The sequence below is a fragment of the Solea solea genome, chromosome 14, assembly GCF_958295425.1.
Source record: "Solea solea chromosome 14, fSolSol10.1, whole genome shotgun sequence".
NCBI classification, from domain to species: Eukaryota; Metazoa; Chordata; class Actinopteri; order Pleuronectiformes; family Soleidae; genus Solea; species Solea solea.
The window spans coordinates 19,055,480-19,080,138 of record NC_081147.1 but is presented as its reverse complement, the minus strand read 5'-3'; the positions used below and the strand labels follow the sequence as shown (position 1 = coordinate 19,080,138).

Here is a 24,659-nt window from a genome sequence, read left to right as displayed (position 1 = left end):
ATAAAATGCACCATAGTGTTGGTTTGTATGAAAAATGTCTTTGTATTTTCAGATGAGGCGTGTATTGCTTTTGTCTGTACTCACAATGTGTAGATATGTGAGAACAAAAAGTGCAAAAACAATGACGCAAACTGAAACACAATCTGAATGTTACTGTTGTTACTCGACTGCAAAATATGTTGTAGGGTTAGTTGAATGTATTTTGAGCACCTGTTGAATGCTGTTTGTGCGTTTCGCCACTAGAGGGCGTAGCATGCACATTTTTCAGAACCAATAAATACCATGAAATGTCGTCCAACAAAAAACCTGCTGCTATTACGACGTGCTTTTCATCCTTTGAAGTATTTCGCGCGTTCTGTTTTAACGCAAAATAACTTTTTTTTAAATTACACGTGGACTACCTGTTCCGTATTCGTAACACTGCTTAAAAAAAAAAAAAAACACGTTCCCAAGTTAACGTTTTGAGTTGCACTTTGGGTAACGTATTTCCTTGATAGGTTGAAGTCGAGCAGGTAGCCCCGGTGAAAACTACATTTCCCTGTAGTCATTGCGCGAGATGAATACGGAAGTATGAAGGAGGTTTTCGTGGTTGGAAAAAAGTTCTCATGATTGTTGTTTTCATGCCAGTTTAGAAAAAAGGTCAGTTGCAGTCGATTGTCGACTCCCATAAGATTGAATTGAAGCCGTTTGAAGTCACTAAAGGTAAAGTTACTCTGAGAAACATACGCTAATGGAACAAAGTGTATTTTCAGTGTTTTCAGGTTAAACATACTCAAAGTTTCCACGCAGCTAAACAACAAGCTAACGCGTCTGTTTATACTTCTTTTTGTTAGAAAATGCGCACGTATTCAACCTGACAGCTAGTTTGCTCAGAGTCGTGGGTTTTACTCCTCAAATTCATCTCATGCAGTTAATACAACGCATCACTACAATGTGTTAACAACATGTAAAGCGTAGCTGGTTGAACTTCAGCCAAACGGTGCCCACTGCCAGAGTTATGTTTGCAGCTGCGCAGACCAGGAAATGTCCATAAATAATTATGTGTAGTTTATATTATTTATGCGTTACTTTCTCATAATAAAACTAACAAACGCACATTTCTGTCTTGTATTCGCTCTACTTGAACATACACTGTAGAGAAATGCCTGGTATGCTGTTTCTGAAGTGCCACACCTTTGAGGGGTGGCGTTTTCACAGGGAGGAGAGAGAGAGTGGTTTGGTTTTTGGAATTATAATCGCACATAAACTGTTGTGAAAGCCCTTCCCAGACTGTGTTACTCACCATGGGAGGAGAGGGCATCCTCCTCACTCAGCACTGACAATGGAGTCCATTCAAGCAGCTTTGATCAGGGCAGTGTATCTACTGGCCTGAGGCAAAGCAGCGTCACACCCACATTAGAGCTACTGTATATTCATTATTACAGAGTTATATTTTGTGTCTCGTGGAGAGATGAGTGCTTTCCTGATTGCCCAGTAGGCGCTGGCTCACAGATAGAGAGTTAACAGTTTGCAATATATTTGCAATCCAAATAAGGGCTGCACAATATTAGGAAATCATGCACTAACATTGTTTGATATTACTAAGACAATATGGCCAAGGAGAAGACTGTGACTCTTCAATCCCTCTACAGTGGTTTATTTAGAGATTGAGGCAATAAATAGAAGTGTTTTAATATTTTGTGAACTAGAAATATGCGTCACTTTGTATGTCTACATCAAATGCGATATTTAAAAACCTCCCCAAACCTGACAAACTTGTGTTTGAAATATGGAAAGCCAATCCCAACACTGAAATGCAGAAGCAGTTATTTAGATCCACATAATTATGGCATCAGTTTTTCACAAGCTTCTGGTTATATGTTATTTTAATGTAAATCATTGAGGAAATGTCGGCCACATGGTGTTGTAGTGGCTAGCACTGTTGCCTTGCAGCAAAAAGTCCTGGGTTCGCGACCCTGCCCGTATGGCATGGAGTTTGCTTTCTGTATTTCTGTTTTTGCTGTATTTCTGTATTTGGAGTTTGCTCATGTTCTCTCTGTGTGTGGTGGTCAAATTTCTAGTCTTAGTAAAGCTGGAAAAATGTGTTCAATAAATGAATCATTTTAATAATTATCTTTACAGATAATCAAAAAAGCTAGCACCTCTCTTAAATATAGAACAATCACTTAAATTTGAATAAAATATTTCTGTATTGCAGACTGAAAGTGAATTTGTAGAAAAATAATTTAGTATTAAACTGTGTTAATGTCATAAAAATGACCGTTTCTATTGTCTCAGTAATGATACATTTTAAATAGTGATTGCTTTCTGCTAAAGGAATTGATCCAGTACTAATATCAGTACTAACATGATGTTTTTGTGTATACTTTCCACACAGACTCGCACCTCCTGAAGCATGAGGGGTGAACCAGGCCCAGTTCAGATCGTCAGAGTGTGTAAGGATGATCATTCCTTTGAGTTGGACACAGAGGCTTTGTCCCAGATTCTGTTGGCCCCTGAGATCAGAGACAAGCACGTGGTGGTGCTGTCAGTAGCCGGAGCCTTCAGGAAGGGAAAGAGCTTCCTGCTGGATTTCATGCTCCGTTACATGTATAGAAAGGTGAGTGACGCTGTAACATGATCTCTGTGTCTCCCTAATCTGGACATTATGTGTGTCTACATCAGTCAGAAGCCAAGGTCGCACAGTGTAAACTGATGGTGAATCATCATGTCACATTGACATAGCTGACCACTCAATAATTGGAGGCAATTAATCTGCAGCTATTTTATTATTTGGTTTAGCATTTATGTACATTTTATTATTAAATAAATCATTACTAGCTCAGATTACTTCTTCTTGTGGTGAATGTGTGATAATCTAGAAAGTTATAATTAGACTGGGGTCAAAATATAAGACTTCTACAATATCACAGTTTCTTATACACATAAGGTCTTACTCTCAGTTGTTCAAGACAAGTTCTGAAGTAGTCATTTGTGTTTTTTTCAGGGGGATGAAAACTGGCTGGGTCAAGATGACGAACCACTAACTGGATTTTCTTGGAGAGGTGGTTCAGAACCAGAGACAACAGGCATCCAGCTGTGGAGTGAAGTCTTCCTCGTTGCGAAGGACGATGGAACCGAAGTACTGACTTTAACTGACTAAATGTATTAGTTGATTGTATATTATTCCATTCCTATAAAATCCCTGTAAGACCAATATTTGATTTTTTTTCTCCTTAAACTACATCTACTTATTTTCACCCTTTACAAAATAGTTGCATCAGTGGAGGTTGAAAGGTTCTCCCCAGTGCTTTCATAGTTATGGTGCCATGCATTTTTTTTATTATCTCTACATAATTTGTACTTTATTTTACTAATTTTATGTGTATGTAATTGTGGTTTGAAGGAAATACTCACCAACACTAATAGGAGTAATTCCCTCTTGTAACAAAGTCATCATGTTGAATGTGCTCGTCTATCTGCTGCTGTAGGTGGCAGTGTTATTGATGGACACTCAGGGAGCATTTGATAACGAATCCACTGTGAAGGACTGTGCCACCATCTTTGCCCTCAGCACCATGACCAGCTCAATACAGGTAACAGATCTCCTTGGATCGTCATTGATTAAGTATATTATCAGTGTTCTGATACCATACGCTTACTTTTTTTGTAGATCTACAATCTGTCACAGAACGTGCAGGAGGACGATCTGCAGCAGCTACAGGTCTGTTTACATCGGCTGCTTTGATGCAGTTTGTCAAGCATGTTTGAAATAATTTATCTAAAAGAACAATTTCATCTTAATCTTTCACCACACATGATGTGAAATTTGAAGATTTAGAAAGCTTTTGACCCTGTATTCATTTATATTAATCAGTGTCTCCTCCTAACAGCTGTTTACAGAGTACGGTCGTCTTGCAATGGATGAAATCTTCCAGAAACCCTTCCAGGTAATACAACACACAACATTCCTCCTAATGTGGAACACATTTTCAATTGTATTTTTGATTATTTGGTTGTCCGTTTGTTTCTTCAATATCTTTTCCCTCCTTCCACAGTCTTTGATGTTTCTTATCAGGGACTGGAGCTTCCCCTATGAATACAACTATGGGTTTAAGGGAGGTAATGAATTCCTGGATAAACGGTTACAGGTACGAGTGATGCCTCAATTTGGAATCTGCTACATACTGTTTCTTATCTAAACACCTGATTTCAGAGTTTGGGATTTCTAACTAACTATTTTATTGATTCTTAAAGGTGAAGGAGGCCCAACACGAGGAGCTGCAAACAGTGAGGGAACACATTCATTCATGCTTCACCAGCATTTCCTGCTTCTTGTTGCCTCACCCTGGGTTGAGGGTTGCTACCCACCCCCAATTTGAGGGACAACTTAGCGGTAAAATCTCCTTTTTTTTCTCTCGACTATCATAATTAGTTTGAGCTTGGCATTTAGCAGAATTCACAATAAGCTAACTGCTGTTGTCTTTACTTGTTCAGACGTGGCACCAGAGTTCAAAGAGCAGCTGAAGAGTCTGATTCCTAAGCTGCTGCGCCCAGATCGTCTGGCTGAGAAAGAAATAAATGGAAACAAGGTCACCTGCATGGGCCTGCTCGAGTTCTTCAAGGTAGCATCATCTTCATCACGATGTTAGTCAATTTTTTACAGCATATCTGACTTCACTTTTGTGTAATATTTGTCTTACTAGGCTTACATCAAGATTTACCAGGGAGAAGACTTACCACAGCCAAAGACAATGCTCATGGTACATGCAGAACATAGATGTGAACAGGACACAACTGACAAACGCGAGCTGTGGTAACTGTGTGTTTGACATTTGCTTCCTACCAGGCTACCGCAGAGGCCAACAACCTGGCAGCTGTGGCAGCAGCCAAAGATCAGTATTACAAGTGCATGGAAAAGGTGAGTTCACTTAAGTGGCTGTCAGACATGAGCTCCAGGTAATGTTTAGAGATTTAGATTGGGGCATTCTCTGGGAGTTTTATCGGGGAGCAGATTTATCTTCATAAGCAGCTTTAAGTAACTCATGGAAGAGGTTTCCCACGTCTGTCACATCTTTTACTACTTTAATGTAATGTTTGATGTGTAACATGTAAATCAGACAAGGCTATAAAAAGTGATTCACTGTCAATGTAACCTCTATTTATATTGGCAGCAACCAGTTTGTCCAGAATAGTTGATTTGTATGCAGGTCGCATAAAAATCAACTACTTTGGACAAACTGGTTGCACATAAAATCAAATGATGTGATGCTCAATCGAGACACATGTTGGAGACTCACAATAATGTGTGTGAACTGACTTAGTAATGTGTGATCTGATCACCCATGACCTGTGTTCACGCCAGGTACCGTGAGGGGTTACATGGTTTAAGTCCCTGTAAAGTAATAAAAATCTCTCTTCTGACTTTGTCACCCCACAGCATCCACCACACACACTTACACACTTATACTCCATAGGGGGGACTTAAGTCAGTTTTTGTACAGAATATTAACATAATCGCTCTGAGGTCAAAGCACTTGTCTCTCTCACTCTTCCTCTCTATCAGTGGTACCTGCAGCCTCACAGCAGGACTCTGCTCTTCTTTCTATTCTACTCCTCTTCATAATAAACTCAGGTATGCCAGTGTGTGATGCATTTATTTTAACTTTTCTTTGCTAAGGTGTGTGGGGGAGACCTGCCCTATGTGGCTCCCGAGTCTCTGGAGGAAAAACATGTCTTCAACTACAGAGAGGCTCTGCATGCCTTCTCATCCACCAAGAAGATGGGTGGACAGGAGTTCTGTGATCGTTACCAGGCACAGCTGGAGAAGGAGCTGGAGGAAATGTGGCAGTCTTACCTTAAACACAATGACGTAAAGAACCAATCATATTCAATATTGTTGTTTTCTTTTGCAGTGATCTGGTTTCAGAACGGCTCATGATTATCTGTTTTTCTCTCTGTTTTAAAAGTCAAAAAATCTCTTCAGTGCTTTCCGGACACCAGCAGTGCTGTTTGTCCTGGTGTGCATCCTCTACATCCTGTCAGGCATACTTCTCTTTGTTGGCCTGTCTACCTTTGCCTTGGTGTGTGACTGCACTCTGGGTGTGGTCATGATGGCCATGCTGACATGGGCCTTCATCCGCTACTCTGGTCGGTACCGGAATGTAGGAGGGGCCATCGACCAGGCTGCAGGTGTTGTCCTGGAGCAGGTGAGAATGATGAGGCTCGAAGCCGAGAACACAGCACAGGTTTCAGTCAATGAAAATGCATTGAAGTTTAATGTACCCATCAAAGCCACTAGATGGCACTATCAATGCTGGAAAGAAACAACAACAGCACCATTCAGCAGGAGAAACCTTGTGTATGATTCACCTGCCAAAACAAAAGCAGAATTGAGTATGTTCTGTGTTATAGTTTTATGAGCCTCTTTGTGTGACGTTAATGTTATATGAGCAGGATTTAAAATTAAAATATTCAGTCACTGTCTTTGGTTGTCTCAAATTAACAAACACTTACCTAACAGAAATGTAGAAACCCTTGCTTTTAAGCCAGTGTCAAATGAAGTCAGTAAAAAAAACAGTTTAATATATAGAGTAACTGCTGCCTTATTTTAGTTTTACTTTAACGGCTGACGTTATGCACACTTTAGAAACAAAAAGACTATTCAGCTGAAGAATTTCGCTGAGAGTAGGTGACGTCATTTCTCATCTTTTGACAGTAAAGAGTGTGTTGTCATGGGAGAAATGCCAGAGGTCATATGGCTGCTTGAAGTCTTAGGATAACAGTGAGGTTGTGTGATAAGACAACTAAGGTTGTGCTAAACTAGAGGAGAACTAGCACATAACTAGGTGTAAATATAAAATATGTTTACTGGAAGCAAAGACACTGTTCCATTGTTAATTCAACTAAACTATTGAAATCTCTTCCATGTAACATCAACTTGTCAAAGTTGGCTTTAAATTAGCCTCAAACCTTCATTTGTACTCAATAATGAGCTTAAATGAACATGTTTTTGGCTTTCATGCAGGAATAATGGCACAACTGACACAAATGTCTAATTGAATAAAACAAAAAGGTCAAATTCACATTCACAAGGTTCTGTCAAACTATTTTGTGCACGTTACTCAGTGATGAGAACGAGCGGATCTCAATTTTATTTGTTTAGTGCCAAATCATAACATACATTATCTCAAGACAGTGTACATAGACAGTGCCTTGAGATACTGACAACACTTTTTGGTTTAGTTGTGTCAGAGATACTGACACAAAAAGAGTCAAAGAGAAAACATCAGTCTTATTGGCTTATCGCGAATGCACGACACACGTCTTAGTCAAAACTTGTGAGTTTCAGTGTGTAGTCGTCTGGCTTGGAGGTTGTTTCCTGTGGCAAAGGGAACTTAAAAAAGAAAAAAAAACACTAACGGCAGATGGGGAGGAGAATGCTGCTAAAATTGGCCAATGGCTGCCTTGTATTAACAGCCTACATAAGATGAGTCAGTCAAGCGGAAAATGAAACTAGCAATGACCTAAGGATCTTAACTGTCTTTACTTGCAAAGAAACCACAAGTAGTTTTGCTTGGTTGAGTGCACATTCACTGGAAGGTTTAAATGTGAAGAAAAAGGCTCTGTCAGGTTTCAAATCTGTCTTCCTCTTCTTCTCTTCTCAGGCCACTGTGGCGTTGAACAAGTCGAGGGGGGTGAGCCCTGCTGACCAGAAGAAATCCACCTAGAGGACTTCTGATCACACGTAACCTGGATCCAATGCAACCAGCACACAGCACAAGCACACATTCAGCAGTAAAGCCCTGGCGCAAACATGCAGCTAAACCACATTTTGGCACCAGGTACAAACCTGATGCCACTTCACCAGCATCTCAGTTATTATGCACATTACTCTGCCTATTAAAAGTCCAGCCTTGTATAGGGGAGACTGGATTCAGTGAGGCAGGGACTTTAACTTGTTCTCACTGTCTTTAATTGGCACTGCCATCATTTTACACTTATACAATTAGCCTTAACAGACAAGGTCAATGTTTACTTTAAAACGAAAGAAATAAAACACTTATTGTTCAGACAGGATAGTCGGGTGCTTTTCAAACAAAGCTTCTGTTGCTGGCGTTAAAGCTTACGCTGTTATAATTATTTTTTGTTGGTTTTGTGTAATTTTATTTTAGTTGTTGGCCATGTTCCATTCAGTTTATAGATTGGCCGTTTATTTGATATAGAGTAGCATTTAGAGACGGGCCAAAGGTCACTGCTTTGACATGAAGAGGCAATGCACTTTGTAATTAGCGCAGCACATTTTTGGAAGCTGCATGTAATGGGAGTCGGGCGCTTTTCTCTTTACGATTTACGTAGTTTTTGATACTGCGTGCTATGCTATGTACTGATATACAGAGACTTAAAAAAAACGGGACCTTATATTCTGCAGAGCTTTCCAAAGATGGAGCATAAAGGTGTTGACCACACAATGCAACCAGTCACACCAAAAAGATTTAGTTATTTTTATGCCTTAGATCAAATAAATTTTGCAACGGCACTTTGTAGCTCAGACTTTATAGCTCAACACACACAAAAAAAACGTGAGCAGGATTTCCAAATTGCAGCTTTTAGATCAAATTTGGTAGTTAATGGTTTGAAGAAATCTACCACATACATTCGACTTAAAAATGACTCCCTGGCATTATGTCTTACTAACCTGTGCTGTTATCTTGACTGTTACATTCACCATATGATTGTGATGCAGTAGATAAAGTTACTTCATCTACTGCATCACAGTGATCTGGCTTTCAAACAAACAGGAATATTAATATTGATTTTTTTTTTTATGTGCAGATTCATGCTCAGGTCACAGCTCTGCCTGACACGACATGGTTTATCACATTATCAAACCACATTACTACTTGGGAGAAATAATGAGTTAGTGATGACTTGTTTACATGCAGCCTTTCTATCTAATTCATCAAACTGATTCTTCTTCAAAACGCAATCATGCAGAGAATTAAAAAGGGTCAAATATGCGGTGGATTTATAAGGTTTTTAGTTTTCATTGTTTTGCTCAAACTGAGCGTCTCAGGCCAACTCAGATGGAATCTGGCATTGGATTAAAGGACTATGATGATTTGCAAATGTGCCCTACATCGCTGAAAATTATGAAATGCAGCTTCTTGCAGTATGAAATACTTTAAAATACAGAAAAGGTAAAAATCCTGATTACTTACACAGAAAGCTGATAGATCGATAATTCCATGTAACTGTAGGTAAAGGCAGAGGAATACAAGACCAAAGTGACCATTAGAAATATATATAATAGATGTTTTGCACATTCCTGGGCTGTGTCTTTCTACACGGAGGTGAAACCTTTTGACGTGTTTTACAAGCAAATACTATTGCACTTACCCTTCTCTTTGGTGCTTTATTGCACACTACTCATTCCAAAAGTGAATAAATGCGTGCTATATTGTAGCAAAGGCTGTTGTGATCATTTCTTGCAAACGTATGGTTGCCTTAGATTAAGAAATGCTGTTTTATGAAGAATAAAAGCTTTGAAAGTTCAGTTTATTCAATTCAATTTGTTAAGAACCCCCTGGGGATTCTTTGGATTTTGTACAAATACCAAGTTGAACTTTGGTCAGGTCTTGAAGTGAATATTCTGTCCTGGTTGAGGATGTGTGTGAAAAACCCATGTTGTAGAATTTTTGTTAGAGATATTTGTTGACTCTCGTGGTTTCATCTCTGAGGTCCACACGGCATTATTGGTCAAGCATGTGAACACGTACAAGGAATGTGGCTGTTTTTCTTTCTCTCAATGAACTTGTGCATAACTACAATAGAACAAGAACAGCAAAGCTTAACAATGCCTCAGTACATTTTTGTGTGCCTTAGCGGGCTTCACATAATTCTAGGGTATAATTTGGCTAATGTTTCACTATAGTATATTGGTTGAAAATTGGTATTTGGTCATGTGTGGTATAAAAAAAACGTGACTAAAGATTCTTCATTTCACACGTTTTACTAAAGCATTTTTTCTTCTACAAAACTTGAAAATCCTCAGAACAATAACAAAAAAATGGTAGATTTCAAAATAAAGTGCATCACGGGCCACGGTCAAAAACTAGTGTGCTTCAAATACACGAATAAGCTGCAACAGAAACACTTACCAATCAGTCAAAAATACATTGTAAAGTATTTCAGTGGCTCCAATAATTATTTTTTTCAGAATTTTCTTTCACCATTTGCCACCAATTCTGCATGGGGCCTCGTATACTGTACTAGGGATCAGCAAGTAAATGTGGTCAGGGTCCTTTTTTTGTAAGCAATTGAATATTGGGCCAAAACATCATATCTTCATCAGACAAAGTACCTTCACACGTCTTCTGTCACAAAGAAAAAAACAAGTTTTTTTTTCTGCCTTAAACTAACAATAATGTGGACGTTGTCTTTAATCACCAGCTTGTTATGAAGACAGATGCGTGTGAGATACGTACTTGTACTGTTAATATTTGTTATGCATTATTTAAATTTTAAGAATTATTGCTTCTTCTTTGAGCCTAACATATAATAGTTATTTTCTGGACATTTACTCCCCAAACCTGTCTTATTTTTATTTTTTAAACCATATATTTAGTTTAGGTTAACTGTCAATTCTAGCAACGGCATCTATTTAAATAAGTTCCTATTTTTTCACAATAAAAGCTCTGAATTCGACATGAAATTTAATTTTTTTTGTTGTGAAGATAAAGCAAATAATTTAAGATCAGATTTGTTAAATCATCTTTTTGTTGTGAAAATAAGCAAATAACTTAAGATCAGATTTGTTAAATCATCTGCCGGGCCAGGTCACTGATGCTGGCCGGCCAGTTTTGCCCCACAGGCCACCAATTGCTGACCACTGTCACTATACTCCAATTAATGACTATTTAACTTTATCAACAGTAATCTAAAGTTATATTCTGTGGTTGAATAAATTAAATTTATTTTTCTGATAAAATATTTCATAATATTTTTCATCCTGGTGCTGCATCATCACGGTGTCAGAAATGTGTGGATTCAGCTGCTCTCCTCCTACTGCCTGCACTCTCACTCTCTCTCTCGGTCTCTCTCTCGGTGCTGTACAAAAATCTGCTACAGCCGAGTTTCTTGTCCCTTGTTTCCTTATATGGTGATCAGCGTCGCGGGCTCGACCCCTCCTCTCCTCCTCTCGCTGTGTGCGAGGCGCGTTCACTGTGGCCTCCGACGCCGCTCACTGTTCACTTCCATATTTGGAAGTGAGTTCAACAAAAACCGCAGGGGAGGGGGAAGTAGGTAGAAGGAGGGAGGAGAGGAGAGGAGAGGAGGAGATGAGGGGAGGATGGATGACTGGCAGAGTGTTGCCTCGTAAATCGCTGAATGTCCGTCAAAAACAGCCGTTTTTTGTATTAATCACTCCTCGATAATGATTTTATACACACATGCATTGGTTTTAAATGTGTTAGAATAATAACACTGTATGAATTCAGTCACAGGTTTACAGTATTGTATACAAATACATAAATATGTTTCGATGTTCATCCAGAGTGATCGATTTTATTTATAAAATAAGCCAATATGATTGAAAAAATATGTATACAATTTTTTTTTAACAAAAAGCTAATAAATCGGTTGACCAGTGTGAGGGAAATTATCATTATGTTGTTTTGAGGCTTTTAAACTGAAGCCATTTGTGACTTAGATTAGATTAAAATGTGATAAAATGTATTATATAGTAAACAAAAAGTAGGAAATAAAAAAAAAGAAAAATACAGAGCGCGTGCTCACAGTCAGCAGACAAGCGCTCCCGCTCGTGCACCTTGCACATATCGGGGTCGCGCTTATTGGGCGCGTTCCCGTTACGTATTCACAGAGAGTGAGCGCGAGCAACGGTTCATTACCATCACAGTCCATTGAGTTTGTGTCCAGACACTGACCAGTCCCGACGACAGCCATGGTAAGTTCAACGGCTCTTTATTGTTTTTACCCTCAGTTTGTTTTTCGCCCGCGTATATTGTCTCTCAGTCACAGTAAAGGTAATGTTTTATTTTTGAAGATATAACAGAATCAGCTTTCAGCGTCAGCGTTCCGGAGCTACTGTTAGCACCGGGGTCTACGCTGTGACCGGCTCGTGACGCCTTCATTGAGCACGGCGGTGCCGCACATCACACGTCGTTAAATTCATTTACACATAATTGTTCCAAAACAAGCCGTCTCATTCCAGTTGTTTGCCCTGTGTTGCGCAGAATAAATCCAGTTCCCTAAATGGCCTGTTACCACCGTTTCCATGCCGCTGTGATAACACTGCATTTCACTGAATCATGTTTCCGTTATTTGTCCGCGGCTCATCGGTATGTGTATGAGGCGGAGCCGGCAGGTGCAGCAGCCTCAGGGCCACTGTTAGCTGAGCTAGCTCCGTTAGCCGAGGCTGACGTTAACTGTGATTTCCTTGTTCTTTGTCCGTGTGTGCGGCTCCTTTTTGCTAATAGTGTCACACATTCTGGCTGATATCGGGCCTCAAATCAGTGGACCAAATTAACTCCGCAATGCTACTAAATGTATGTGCATGTCTAGTTTTGCGAAGTGACTTTAAAATGTGTGAATTGACGGACGAACGTTCCGTTGGAGCACTTTTGCCTTATATAGCAAAGCTAGCGCACACATGTGCGTGTGCTGCATTCATGGCCCCACCCTGAATTTGGTGCAAACACCATTTTGTTTGGTGTCGTATTATAACGGATCTTCACTCGCATTTTATCCACAACCCGTCATTCATGGTGATTTTGTCACTTTATTGTGTGGATGTGGTGAATAATTGAGTGAATTGTCACCATTATGTGACGCCTGTTTGTCATTGTTGGATGCTTCAGCGGAAGCTAACGGGCCGCTGTCTCTGAATTGTCTTATGATGCTGCGCATTATTATTTTTTTTCTATTTATCTAATTTGCTGAGCAGTTTATATTCACTGCTTACACCGTCATGTCCTTAGATTATAACGCACCATCAACGGACAATCGATTGTTTTCATCCGTGCACACGCATGCCGGAAATGGCCAAGTATAGTATGCATTATTGTTTGGTGTGATTATGACTCGTAAAAGTATTTCACATTATTATTATTGTTATTATTATTATATCTGGGATTTTATTATGTATGTGAGTTTGTTTGTTCTGTGCTGAGTCTGCACTATGTTAAATCTGACATCTGTTTTATCTGCTGTTGCACAACTTCCTTCCTTATTTGAATGTTATTTCTTCTAATGGATCAGCCCTGTACCACAGTGTTTGCTAGTTAAATTGGTCCCTCCGACAAAAAACATCCAGACTAATCTTAAATTTTACTGCAGACCTGGGTCGATGTGATTATCCTGTAAAATTATTGTAATTTTTAACAATTGCTCAAAAGACGTACCTTTTTCTAAAACGAGGAACGAGACCTGATGTTACTAATGACAAAATATTACTTATGTTACCAAAGTTACAAAATGTTGTAGCATATGGATACATACTTTTCATTATAAAATAAAGCCTTATGTGGGTGATGAAGTGGGAGAAAATTAATGAATGAATCTTAAAGCATCATAAGGTCATAGAATGACTGGAAAAAACCTAGGATTTCCCTAGTGGCAGTTCAAAATAAATCATTTGGGCTGAATTTTGGCAAGGTAGACAGCATTTACAAGTCACTCAAATGCTAAAGTCTTTCCGTGATGATTCTGATCATTGAACTTTTTATAGCGATGTGCAATAAAACCATATATCCTCCCTTCCCTTTTCAAGACTCTTGACTCGAGTGAGTAACTTGAACCTTAACTTGTTTGTAAAGAAAAGTACCAGTGGTTCAGATTAGATAAGGTGAGAGTTTAGTGATTGCCATGGTGACGTTATCCGGCTGCTACAACAAAAATAAAATAATCTAATTATATTGTGGCAAACTGAGTCAAACCAAAGCAGTGGAAACAGTGCAAAATGTGAATGTTTAAAAACAAGTTTGTCCCCATACAATGAGGATGGTAACTTATTTGTTGAATTCAGTAAAATCGAGAAAACATCTCAGTGCTTTTAATCCTGTACTATTCTTGATGGGAGTTTAAGGAAGTGTCTATGGTTCTCGGGTTAATTATTACACTGTTATCTCACACAAGCCTTTTACACCCTGAGCACAGGCCTTCCGCCCTGAGCAAACATTCAATGCTTGCTCAGGTTGCTTTGCAGTTAGGTTCCTTTTTCCATCTTTCCTGCCCCGTTATTTCCTTTTCATTGTCTTTTTCCCCTATCACACATTGACATGTTGTCGGTAGGTTGCAGTTTTCGTCCGTCTTCCCCTGAGGCTGCATTTTCCTGTCGAGTGCCTTAAACAGAGTCAGAAGATCTGACTGAGTTAGTGGAGCAAGCTCTGACTCAATGATGTGACTTGTATTCTATAGTTCAACAGAGGCCTCATTGTCTGATGGAACCCTGCACTGAAACACTTAATTTCCTGACTACACCCTCAACCACATGGTCATCTGTATGGTAGAGAATGATGCACAAATTCTCCCTGTGTTTGGAGCCGGATCTTATGTAATGTTTTATACCTGCTGGTCCTACCTCTTGCACATATTTGCAGTGGACTTTGGTCAATCAGTACTGTCCTGGTATTTGATTTCTGTTCTCCAGCATTCTCATAATTTGACCTCCATGCATAATAAATGGAATTTAACGGCTGCACTGACAGTTTGTCAGTATTAATTTCATTTCTTCTCGCCAGGAAAATAATTATCAGAGCATAATACACCACCGGTAATGACAGCGTATCATGGCCACACCTTTGCCTCTCAGTTCCTCCTTTATTGGTCGTTTTTATAAGCAGCACTCGTAATCGTGTGTGTGATCGTCACATGCTGCTCTCTCTTTTTCAGTTTCATCATGTAGTACTCGAGTATTTACTGTAATAGTATAATAATTAGTCAAAACTATCACTGGAGTAGTGCTCCAAGTGAGGCAATTTGTCAGTTGGTCTTTCAATACATTTTTTTTGGTGGCCATAATGGCCTGAAAATAACAAACACCCACTGGATTAATGTCTGCATTTTGTTTTCGGATTATGGGTTAACACTACTTTTAAATGTTGTAATCATTGGAGTGATGTGCCTGAAAGTTGGTCTTGGATATTAGCAAGCTGTCAGTGAGTTGAACTTGTACAACATGTGTATGTAACGCTCAAGCATGTCTGGTGTAATAGACCCTTTTTCACAGCAGCATCATTGCTAAAACAACTAATGGTGGCCCAAAGTCTTTTGGACAGTGTCTATACTCTCTTAATATTAATATTTGCCGTTTTAACACTTCCCACATTAAGCCGTAACCATATCAACACATTGTTCTCTCCACAGGCCTCCGGTGTGAAAGTCTCAGATGAAGTGATTTTAATCTTCAATGATATGAAGGTGCGTAAGATTCAAGCCAACGAAGAGGAGAAGAAGAAGAGGAAGAAGGCCATAATGTTTCGCATGAGCAACGACTGCAGGAACATCATTGTGGATGAAGCAGAGGAAATCCTGCAGGGACAAGTGGGATCAACTATCCCAGACCCATACATGCACTTTGTGAAGATGCTTCCCACAAACGACTGCCGCTACGCCCTGTATGATGCTACCTATGAGAACAAAGAAACAAAGAAGGAGGATCTGGTCTTCATCTTCTGGTGAGTGTGACCACAATCAAACATTGGGGATTAATAAATGTTAATGACCTTCAAAGATGACATTTGGTTGAAATGTTTCTCCCTCCTGTCACAGGGCCCCAGACAGTGCCTCTTTGAGGAGCAAGATGCTCTATGCCAGCTCAAAAGATGCTATCAAGAGTAAATTTCAAGGTGAGTTTGTAAATATACTCGTGTGTTAACAATTTGAGTATCATCAGGCTGAAAAAGCAGCAAATTAAATGTGAACTACAACCATAACCACATTCAACCCATACTTTGTCATAACAGTGGGTCTGATGTGAAATTGTGACAACCAACACATGCTTTTTTTTTTTTTAATCTAATTTTGAACATTGAAGCTAAATGTGTCTTAAAGTCATCATTATGATGTAAGGACTGACTGCATAGTGTTGATGTTGTTTGAAGGCGTTGAAGGCTCTGATTAGTAACCTGACATGACAAACGCCCCAATAGCAAGGAGGAGAAGTACCTGTGTCCAAAACAACGATGTTGTGATTAACTTCTCAATGCTGTTTTTCTCTCCCAGGTATTAAGCATGAGTGGCAGGTGAACAATTTGGAAGACCTCAAAGACCGGCGCACTTTGGCAGAGAAGCTTGGTGGCTCGTCAGTAGTCTCCATTGAAGGATTCTCTATATAAATATTACCATTCCTTCCCTCTTTGGCTTCAGTCGAGGCCTTTCCAGACACATCTGTCGGGTTTAGCTGTTCATTCCAGTTTGGTTTGGAAAAGGGCAAAAGCAAAAATCTTCACCAAATTTGCAGGACTCTTGGGGAGGGCTATTGTGGGTGGGTTTTGGGGTCAAGTGACAGTTAAAACAAAACAAACAAAAGTCTGTCATTCCAGTTGAAGAATCATAGGATAAGAACAAAACACACACACACACACACAGGAAATACAATAAGATGCAACTGCTGAAGGATGCTGATGATAAATACACATTATTGATGTTTAAAGACAGGGTTTTGTTCTTTCCAGGTTCCATTTGAGAAATTGCAGAGAAAGGGACATTTAACACCTTTTTTAATTTTCCAACAATTGAAATCTTAACTGATATTCCTCATTTAATTATATTTGTTTGCCAAACCTCTAGTCATGTGACTAGGTGATGTATGGACTAATTCACTCTTGATTGCACAAGATGTATCAAAACCTCTGGGGGAACATGGTTAAATATATATTATATTTGTGTGTGTGTGGTTTTCTTTTCATCCTTTTTGTTTTTTATTTTCTTTTGAACATGAAAATTCCAAAACTTGAATTATTCCTTCTCATTTCCAGTTCGGTTTCAGAAACCATGGCATTTGATGTAACAAACGTACAACATTCCTTGTTCGTTGTAAAACTAGGACATCCTTGATTTAAAAACAACAAAAAACGTTGGTGTTATGAAGGTGTGATGAGGAGCGATGTGTATATGAAGGACCAGCAGTCAGAGTTTAAACTGAATATTGAATGGTGGATGTTTTGTATCGTCTCCTTATCTCTAATAAAAAGCACTAAATTACTGAGTGTTCTGCTTCTCTTTTGCACCTTTTTTTTTTATCCTTTTTTGTTAAAAACAAATTGTGTGACCATTTGTATAAATTTGATCATTGACATTTTTCACGGTAGAAATTGACAGGTGTTAACAGATGACATAAATGTCTTAAACAGTTAATCTGTCTGATTTACACCTGCGATTTCCCTAGTGTGACTTCTCAAATACCCGTGCTTATGGAGGACGGTAAGTATTGTAAAGTCTAAAATTTAAAGGATTGCAAAATAAAGTTCAATTTGGTGCTTAAAGTAATTTGGAGGTATGATTATTATCTTAAAATGTAAAATGCTTAAAATCTCATGTCAAACCTATTCAGATGTCACATTTTATATTCATCTTTAAAAACAGTCACTCTTGAGCTCACAATCTATTTCCCTATCAACTGATTAATTACTTTAGTTCTAACTGCGTCAGAACTTCAGTATCACTGATATTCAGGTTCATTAATATTGCAGTAACTCTTATGACCACAAGAGGGCAACCCAACTCCACTGCTGAAACCAGAGACAAAGACAAAACACTTACAAATCTCAGTTAATTAAAATATATCAAGCATTTATTTTTACAAATAAAATAAAGATTAACACTCTGTCTCTCCAGTCCACACTTCAAACTGCTGAAATGTTCGGCATCAGTGGTTTCAATAAACTACAGGCAGTTATTTTGTAGCCGTACATCAATCAGAAAGCAGATCATGCCACATGAAGCTGAATGACCCTCGAAGAGCTGCAAAAATATCCAACCGTTTCCCCCCGTGATGTACAGCAAAGACTCATTCATCACAGTTGAGAAATAACGTGCTGTTTCTGACACATACTGAACACACAAGAAAAGTGTTTTTTTTCCCCCCTCTTATAAAAAGTGGTTTATGTTAACACTGGAAACACTGACTCCAAACATATTAAAATATGTCATGGTGATGATCCCACAGACAGAATCTTTTAAATTACATGGAGCAAATTAAAACAGAGAAACACCTCAGTGAATGGAAACTAAATTAAAAAGTAAGTGAGTAAGTAGATCTGGTGTGTCACTGAAGGGTAATCTGTTTTTAATGGATTTAATCCTGTTTAAAGTGGAACGCTTTAGTTGAAATAAGACTCTGCGAAAACGGTCATTATGTGCTTTCTTGTGTTGTTTTTCATGCTATACTTTTAACACTTGTTCTTCTCAGTCCTGGGCACAGTCTAGTCGGTTGCCGTGCACCCAGTAACAGATCTGCGCAAACTTCAGAGGAGTGATGCGCACAGCCACATTGTAATCCCGGTTCTCCCCATCAATCTCCAGCCACTGGTGTCCAGAGAATATGCCGATGACTTTCCGTTCCCAGCGCTCTAAACTGTTGTCCCAAACTCTGCCATACACCCCAGAGCCGCTGGCTCCTGGCCGGGCATCACAGTGCTGGTAAATCAGGTCGCTGGACTCTTCCTCCACTGGACAGAACCTGTACACCAGCTCCCCGGGTCTGTCACTGTCAAAACCGGAGAAGTGGATACGGTTCCCTGCGAGTCCATCAGAGGAGGGAGCCACAGAGAGGCGCATGAAGGGACGCCGGTGAGGCCAGCGCAGCTCCAGCAGGGCGTAATCAAAGTCCATACTGACTTCCTGAGGGCCCTGGATCCAGCCCTTTGGCACACGAGTACGTTTCACCCTCACCCAGCGCACAAGAGGCTTGTTGGTGGAGGTGAAGCCGCCGTTTGTGTTGTTGATAGACGGTGGGATCAGGAAGCCCACCCTCAGTTTCCTCGCCCCTTTCACATAATCCTTTCCATCATGCACACAGTGGGCAGCTGTGAGTATGTGCAGCGGAGACACAAGAACACCGGTGCAGCCTGTGGAGATCCGCACGGCTGTGGAGAAAGGGTAATCCAAGAGGAAGTTGTCGCCCTGAATGTTAAAACGACCGTCTGCTCCATAGATCTGTCGCCTCACACGCTTGTGTCTGGGCTTCAGTCTGGCTCCTCTGCCCTGTGAAGTGTACGGAAAGAGAGGGGCGTCGCCCTTGAACTCATCCTCATCCTCCACATCCACAGTAGTGAGAGTGCGGGAGCCGTCAGAGTACAGGGTCTCAAAGGCCATTTTCTCCGTCAGCTGCTCGTCCTGCTCTCCTCTGTGGAAGCAGCTGGAGTTGCAGTGAGTGGTGAGGTCCAGCTGAGTCTGAGCACTGAAGCGAGAGCGGGTGAGAGGCGTCGGCGTGTGAGGGATCAGCGTGGGGACGTGGATTGTCGGGGGGTGAGGAGGGAGCAGGAGGGACAGGCTGAGGGGCAGAAGGAGCTGGAGGAGCAGGAGCAGGTGAGTCAGGAGCGGGCTCTCACGTGGGCTCAACATGGTGATGGGAAACACTGGAAGACACAGTAAACAATCACATAAATGGCAGTAATCACTCTATATTTATATATTTATACATGTTTTCCAAGAAATCGACTCCTCACACAAACCTTTAATCCCCCTTAAATCTGGACTCTTGCTCAGTGGAGTGTAAATGCGAGAGGTCAGCTTAGTCTAATGTTGCAATGCCGGACTGAATTTCATGTGGTGTGCTGAGGCAACAATGAACCTCTTGTTCTTATGTTATAGATGACCAAGAAATAGGATTTCAGCCCGACAGAAACAAACAAGCACTTTATGATAAAAACCTTTCCTGGGACATTTTGTGCTGCACAGTCATTAAGAGTGGAAGCAACGAGGCCACAGGCAAAGGCTGAGGGACCCGAGCTCAGACTGGAGGAAGAAATGCAGTTTGTGATTACTGGAAACCAAAAACATCAGGATATCAGATATGCTTCCCCAGCCGGAGCAGATGGAGAAGTGGCTTGGAGTTCACAATAAAATCACATCCGAAAATTTGTAAAGAGGAACTTGTTTTCTATCAAACACTAAATCTTCATAGTGTCCGTGGGACTTTCAGGACAGATTAGCACGGACAAAGAGACACTTGATACTGGCTACAGACAGACTGTGGACCTGGAAGCATTCATGGCACAAAGACGGCAGGTGTGTGTAAAAAAAAAAAAAAAAAAAGAGAAAAAAAAGTGCAAAAAGAGGAGGAAAAAAAAGAACAAGTCGGGGCATAGCAGCAACACAGAGTATTACTGCTAACAAAAGACAGGGTGGGGCCTGTCCACACACCTATGTGCTCTCCCATATTGCACTACAAAGGCAGAGTAGTAAAAATAAAGGAGCTGCTGTAAGCAGGGAAAGTACAATTATCCTTCCATGCTCAAGTGTTAGCAACATGACAGCTGCAGCACACATTTAACACCAGCTACAGAAGTGGTGAAATGTGACCAGAATATAAAAGTATTATAACCAGACTGTGGCAGAACAGATGTAACCTTTGACTTTGGAGATCTTGAAGCATAAAATGTGTGTTTTCAGACCCTGTTCCAGGATTAAAACACAATTTATGTTTACCGTTTAGACACCATTTCAGGCTCTAAATCATTAAGACCACAGTTCTGATTTGAATCAACAGGACTACGATCCAGAAGATGTTTCAGAGGAACAGTAAGCAGCACATAACTGGACATGATGAAGGAGATGACACAAGCAATTATGTGAAACACAGAAGTGATGGGACTCGCTGTTCAGTCTAATGTCTGCAGCAGAGTCACAGAAACTTGCACAAAGACATTTAAGACTCAAATATGACATTTAACAGACTTTGCCCATCATTTCACCCAAATATTTGTACTGAAAGACCATCTCGTTTAAGGCAAAATAGTAAAAAAAAAGAAGTGGTGGCTTGTAGGGAAAGAACGATATACTATTTTATAAAGTAGTGATAAAAAAGCTGAATTTCCAATACAGGGAAATCTCACTTAACAATGATGTGTGACTCTCGCCAACATACAGTCCTTGTGTTTTATTCCGAATTGCCACAAGGGGGCATCTTTCCAGTCATTCCTATCAGATGTCTAGTCCAAGCTCCGCCCCGAAACACTGAAAGTCATGTTCTGTTTTTTTTGTAATGTTACTAAGACGTTTTTGTAACATTACAAGTAAATCATGCATTTTGTAACATTAGTAACATCTGTTTTCTTTCCTTTAGATGTGAGCTTGAGAAAATGTGAAATATCGTGATATCGCAATGATTCTGCTGAGGATAATCGTGACATCGTCCCATGTCCCAAACAGGTGGTGCATCCCTGTGAAGACTCTATAAAGGTATGTTACTAATAATAATCATAAGTATTCCCAAACCACTCAGATTAATACACTACCTCCTAGTAAGAAGTCGACGGTCTGTGTTTACATCCCAGTCAGGTTTTCTTCTCCATCAGACGACTCCTTCAGGATCACCTCCCAGGTTTTCTTCATCATCCCCCGTTGACAGACAGGTACTTTGTCCCTCCTCCTCTGTCTGTATCTCTGTCTCTGTCTCCTGCGACGAAACTGCGCCGTTTAACTGCGTGTACTGTATAATAAATATTAACAATAACACATTAAATAAATGACGCGCGAGATGCTACTGAACGTCCGCACCGTCTTCGCTCTGTAACCCGCACAGCTGAGACACAGGGCAACAAATAACGCTCCAGACGTGTTTCCTCCCGGTCCAACGTCCCAGCGCCCCGCCTCCGCTCCTCCCTGCCCGCGGAGAGAGGGACTCCTCTGTCCGGTCACCACAGCTTCATGTAACCCTTCACTTACAGGTTCAACTCTAACTCACTATTACATTTCACATTCACAATACGCAGTCTTGTATAAAGTACCTTAAAGGGATACTTGAGTAAAAGTACTAAAGAAAACGACTTTGGTAGAATTTGAAGTCTTTTTTTTATTTTTTTTTTACAATATTACTTAAGTAAACATCTTAAAGTATATGACATTTACTGTACTTCAGTATCAAGTAATTTTCTGACATAAAATGTACTTACGTTTTAGAAGTAAAAGTAAAAGTATTAAAACATTGTGGAAAAAGTATGAATGGTATTAAACAGTTGAATACAATAAATAATGTTGAAAAGGCTGCAAACATTTTGAAATTTGAATGGTGCGTCTACGTGAACGTATGAATGTGTTAGGAGTTGATGTCTTCATTCATTCCAAAATCCATTCAAAATGTTGAATAATTCGGAAAACATTGAATATTTTGGAAAACTGAATACATACATGTCCTGAGTTGAACGTTTTGAATTTTGAATGTTTTGAAGATCTTGACAACTGCAGAAGGAGTTACGTGTCAAATACGGACAGAATAATAATAACACATTATAGTAATAATTGTAGTCACACTAGTGTCCACTCATGTGTGCAGTGCTTTATCATCTTTCTTCCTCTAAATGGGAACAAACTAACACCATGTTCTATTGAAGAAGACTTTAAACTTGCATCTGAGACTAGTTACTCCTCAAGAAAATGTTAACTGAAGTAAATCAAGTGAGGATTAGACTCCTTTTCCCATAAACGTTCATTTAAGTTGAGGTTTTTGTGCAACTATAGAGGAGTCATCCACTTGTGGCTACTCACTATATTCTTGTTCACAGACTACATCCACATGTCAATCACTCATCATATGGCCAGAAACTAGAGATTGAGACCATTATCTACTCAGGTAAATGTTTACTGACTCATTTTCCAATGGACTTCCCTTCAGAAGGAGTTGTTTTTGCTACCAGTGGAGTTTGTGAGACTCCACCCGTTTTTTGAGCGAGGTCTGAGCTTCAAATACAGTCCTTTATAACGTGTACACGAGAAGAGTCCATGTCATTTATCCGCGTTGTGGTGTTCACAAAATCATATCTTGGAATTGATGTGCTTTCTAGCTTTCTAGAAATGGCTTAGACCGCTAAACCTCATGTTTTTATTAGCTGGTGAACATAATTTGAGTCATAGCTATCGTTTCATTCAGATACTCTCTTTCTGAGCAATGTTTTGATCAGTCAGCTTTACTGGATATTTGCTGCGTGAGCCTATTTTGGAGACGAAGAAATCTGACCCAACCCTTTAGGCAGCCTGTTTGAAGGCTTTAAGAAAGCTGATGATTATGTGGAGTTGTCGTAGCAGTGCATGTTTAAGACATTACACTGTTACCACACTGTGCAAATGAAGTCTTTCCTCACTGGAAAAAAAGGGTTAACCCAAAGATAACTCTTTTTCCTTTTCTGACTCAACTGTTAATATTCATCCTATCAGACATTTGGCACGTACAGCGAGGGCCTAAGGTGCCAAGCAAGAAAAGTCTTGTTCCTGGTATTAGTGCTGTCTTATTATCAGGAGTGCCAGAGTTATAATAGACACAAATGAAGACCAACTATAGCAGACAGGCGGGGAGAGGACTGTCGGGGCTTGTTGGCTTCAGTATTCACCTCGTCTCCTTTTCCCTCTGCTGCTCTGACCTTGATCTCCAATGGATCTTTCCTCTCCCTGTGAACCTGTGGAATTTGGGACGCTGTGCGGCGACGCTCCCGTGGGACTTGTTGCAGTTGTATGGTGGTGCCGAAACAGAGCTACCAGTCACAGCGACAGCGCTTTCAGGAATGCTGAGGAATGTCTCAACAAGGACACAGGTCAGGCTTTCAGTGCAGCGTGACTGCTGCTGTCCTCAGAGCAGATGTCACACCAGAGGGAAATACCTGCCCGCTCCCTGTCCCTTCAGTAAAATCATTACCGCTGCTGCTGCTCCATGTACAGCACAGCGTTGACAGGTATTCCCTCAGAGATGTAGAATTAAATCATTGTGGATGAAGCCAGGGACGTGTATCTGTGTAACACGGTGAGCCTGCTGTGTGTGATCATGGTGTCACTGTCAGTCCCTTGGCTACAGACGGCGAGCACTTTCTGCGTGTTTGTGTTTTTGGCTTTAAGCAATTTGGACTGGGTTTCTCTGGAGATTCCTCTCTTTCCGGCCCTCGCTCTGCTCCTCCACACACAAAGTTCTACACGATCTTTTCTGCACTGTAAGATGATACAGACAGAAGACACAGTCTTACACATGATGCACATTTGACCTGTTTGATTTTAAATATACAGAGTCCTGTCCAAAAAAAAGTAGGAAAAAAATGTGCAGCATTCATTGTTGGCTCATTTTTCAGGAGAGGCCCCAGCACTTTTATAGTTTAAAGGGAAAAAAACAGTTGTTGGTTGTATATCAGTCACTGGCAGACACCCTGTTATTTTCAGAAAAGTATTTATTCACTTGTTCAGGTCCAGGGATGCAAGGAGAATACTGTCAGTCAAGAAAAACAAATACACACTCAGAGCACTAATAACACCTTCCATGGATTAGACTCTGAATTCACGTGCATGTCTTTGGTGTTTGAGAGGACATGAAATTGACCGCAGGGTGAACGTGTCTACTCCGGATGAAACTTAATTTCTGCGCTGGCAATCGAACCCAGTGGCACTGACACACTGCTGCCTCTGTCTGATCCTGTGTTTTCACCACAGACGCACGTCCACGTCACTAACTCAGCTCATTG

General features: G+C 40.3%; 3 protein-coding genes across 3 annotated transcripts; 2 read left to right on the top strand and 1 right to left on the bottom strand.

The window, feature by feature from the left end:
• The first annotated feature begins 543 nt into the window (after window positions 1-543).
• On the top strand, window positions 544-9,535 carry atl3 (atlastin 3). The gene is made up of 14 exons (XM_058650353.1): window positions 544-702; window positions 2,378-2,599; window positions 2,987-3,121; window positions 3,471-3,575; window positions 3,653-3,703; window positions 3,873-3,929; window positions 4,038-4,130; window positions 4,237-4,375; window positions 4,477-4,604; window positions 4,686-4,742; window positions 4,829-4,900; window positions 5,660-5,851; window positions 5,949-6,188; window positions 7,647-9,535. Exons 2-14 carry the CDS (start codon window positions 2,396-2,398, stop codon window positions 7,707-7,709), a joined length of 1,536 nt encoding a protein of 511 aa, XP_058506336.1. The 5' UTR covers window positions 544-702; window positions 2,378-2,395; the 3' UTR covers window positions 7,710-9,535.
• Window positions 9,536-11,805: 2,270 nt separating this feature from the next.
• cfl1 (cofilin 1) lies at window positions 11,806-17,202 on the top strand. Its single transcript, XM_058650204.1, has 4 exons — window positions 11,806-11,944; window positions 15,364-15,674; window positions 15,769-15,845; window positions 16,222-17,202. Exons 1-4 carry the CDS (start codon window positions 11,942-11,944, stop codon window positions 16,332-16,334), a joined length of 504 nt encoding a protein of 167 aa, XP_058506187.1. The 5' UTR covers window positions 11,806-11,941; the 3' UTR covers window positions 16,335-17,202.
• Window positions 17,203-17,769: 567 nt separating this feature from the next.
• On the bottom strand, window positions 17,770-21,785 carry prss23 (serine protease 23). The gene is made up of 2 exons (XM_058650203.1): window positions 21,459-21,785; window positions 17,770-19,577 (listed from the first exon to the last, which is right to left on the bottom strand). Exon 2 carries the CDS (start codon window positions 19,561-19,563, stop codon window positions 18,406-18,408), a length of 1,158 nt encoding a protein of 385 aa, XP_058506186.1. The 5' UTR covers window positions 19,564-19,577; window positions 21,459-21,785; the 3' UTR covers window positions 17,770-18,405.
• Window positions 21,786-24,659: the final 2,874 nt, after the last annotated feature.

Excerpts from the sequence above, each read along its gene's own strand:
- cfl1 (XM_058650204.1), top strand. Across the intron at positions 15,675-15,768 it reads GATCTGGTCTTCATCTTCTG|GGCCCCAGACAGTGCCTCTT; the intron begins GTGAGTGTGACC and ends CTCCTGTCACAG. Across the intron at positions 15,846-16,221 it reads TATCAAGAGTAAATTTCAAG|GTATTAAGCATGAGTGGCAG; the intron begins GTGAGTTTGTAA and ends TTTCTCTCCCAG.
- atl3 (XM_058650353.1), top strand. The coding sequence starts at position 2,396 with ATGAGGGGTGAACCAGGCCCAGTTCAGATCGTCAGAGTGTGTAAGGAT. Across the intron at positions 2,600-2,986 it reads TCCGTTACATGTATAGAAAG|GGGGATGAAAACTGGCTGGG; the intron begins GTGAGTGACGCT and ends TGTTTTTTTCAG. Across the intron at positions 3,930-4,037 it reads TCTTCCAGAAACCCTTCCAG|TCTTTGATGTTTCTTATCAG; the intron begins GTAATACAACAC and ends CTCCTTCCACAG.
- prss23 (XM_058650203.1), bottom strand. The coding sequence starts at position 19,563 with ATGTTGAGCCCACGTGAGAGCCCGCTCCTGACTCACCTGCTCCTGCTC.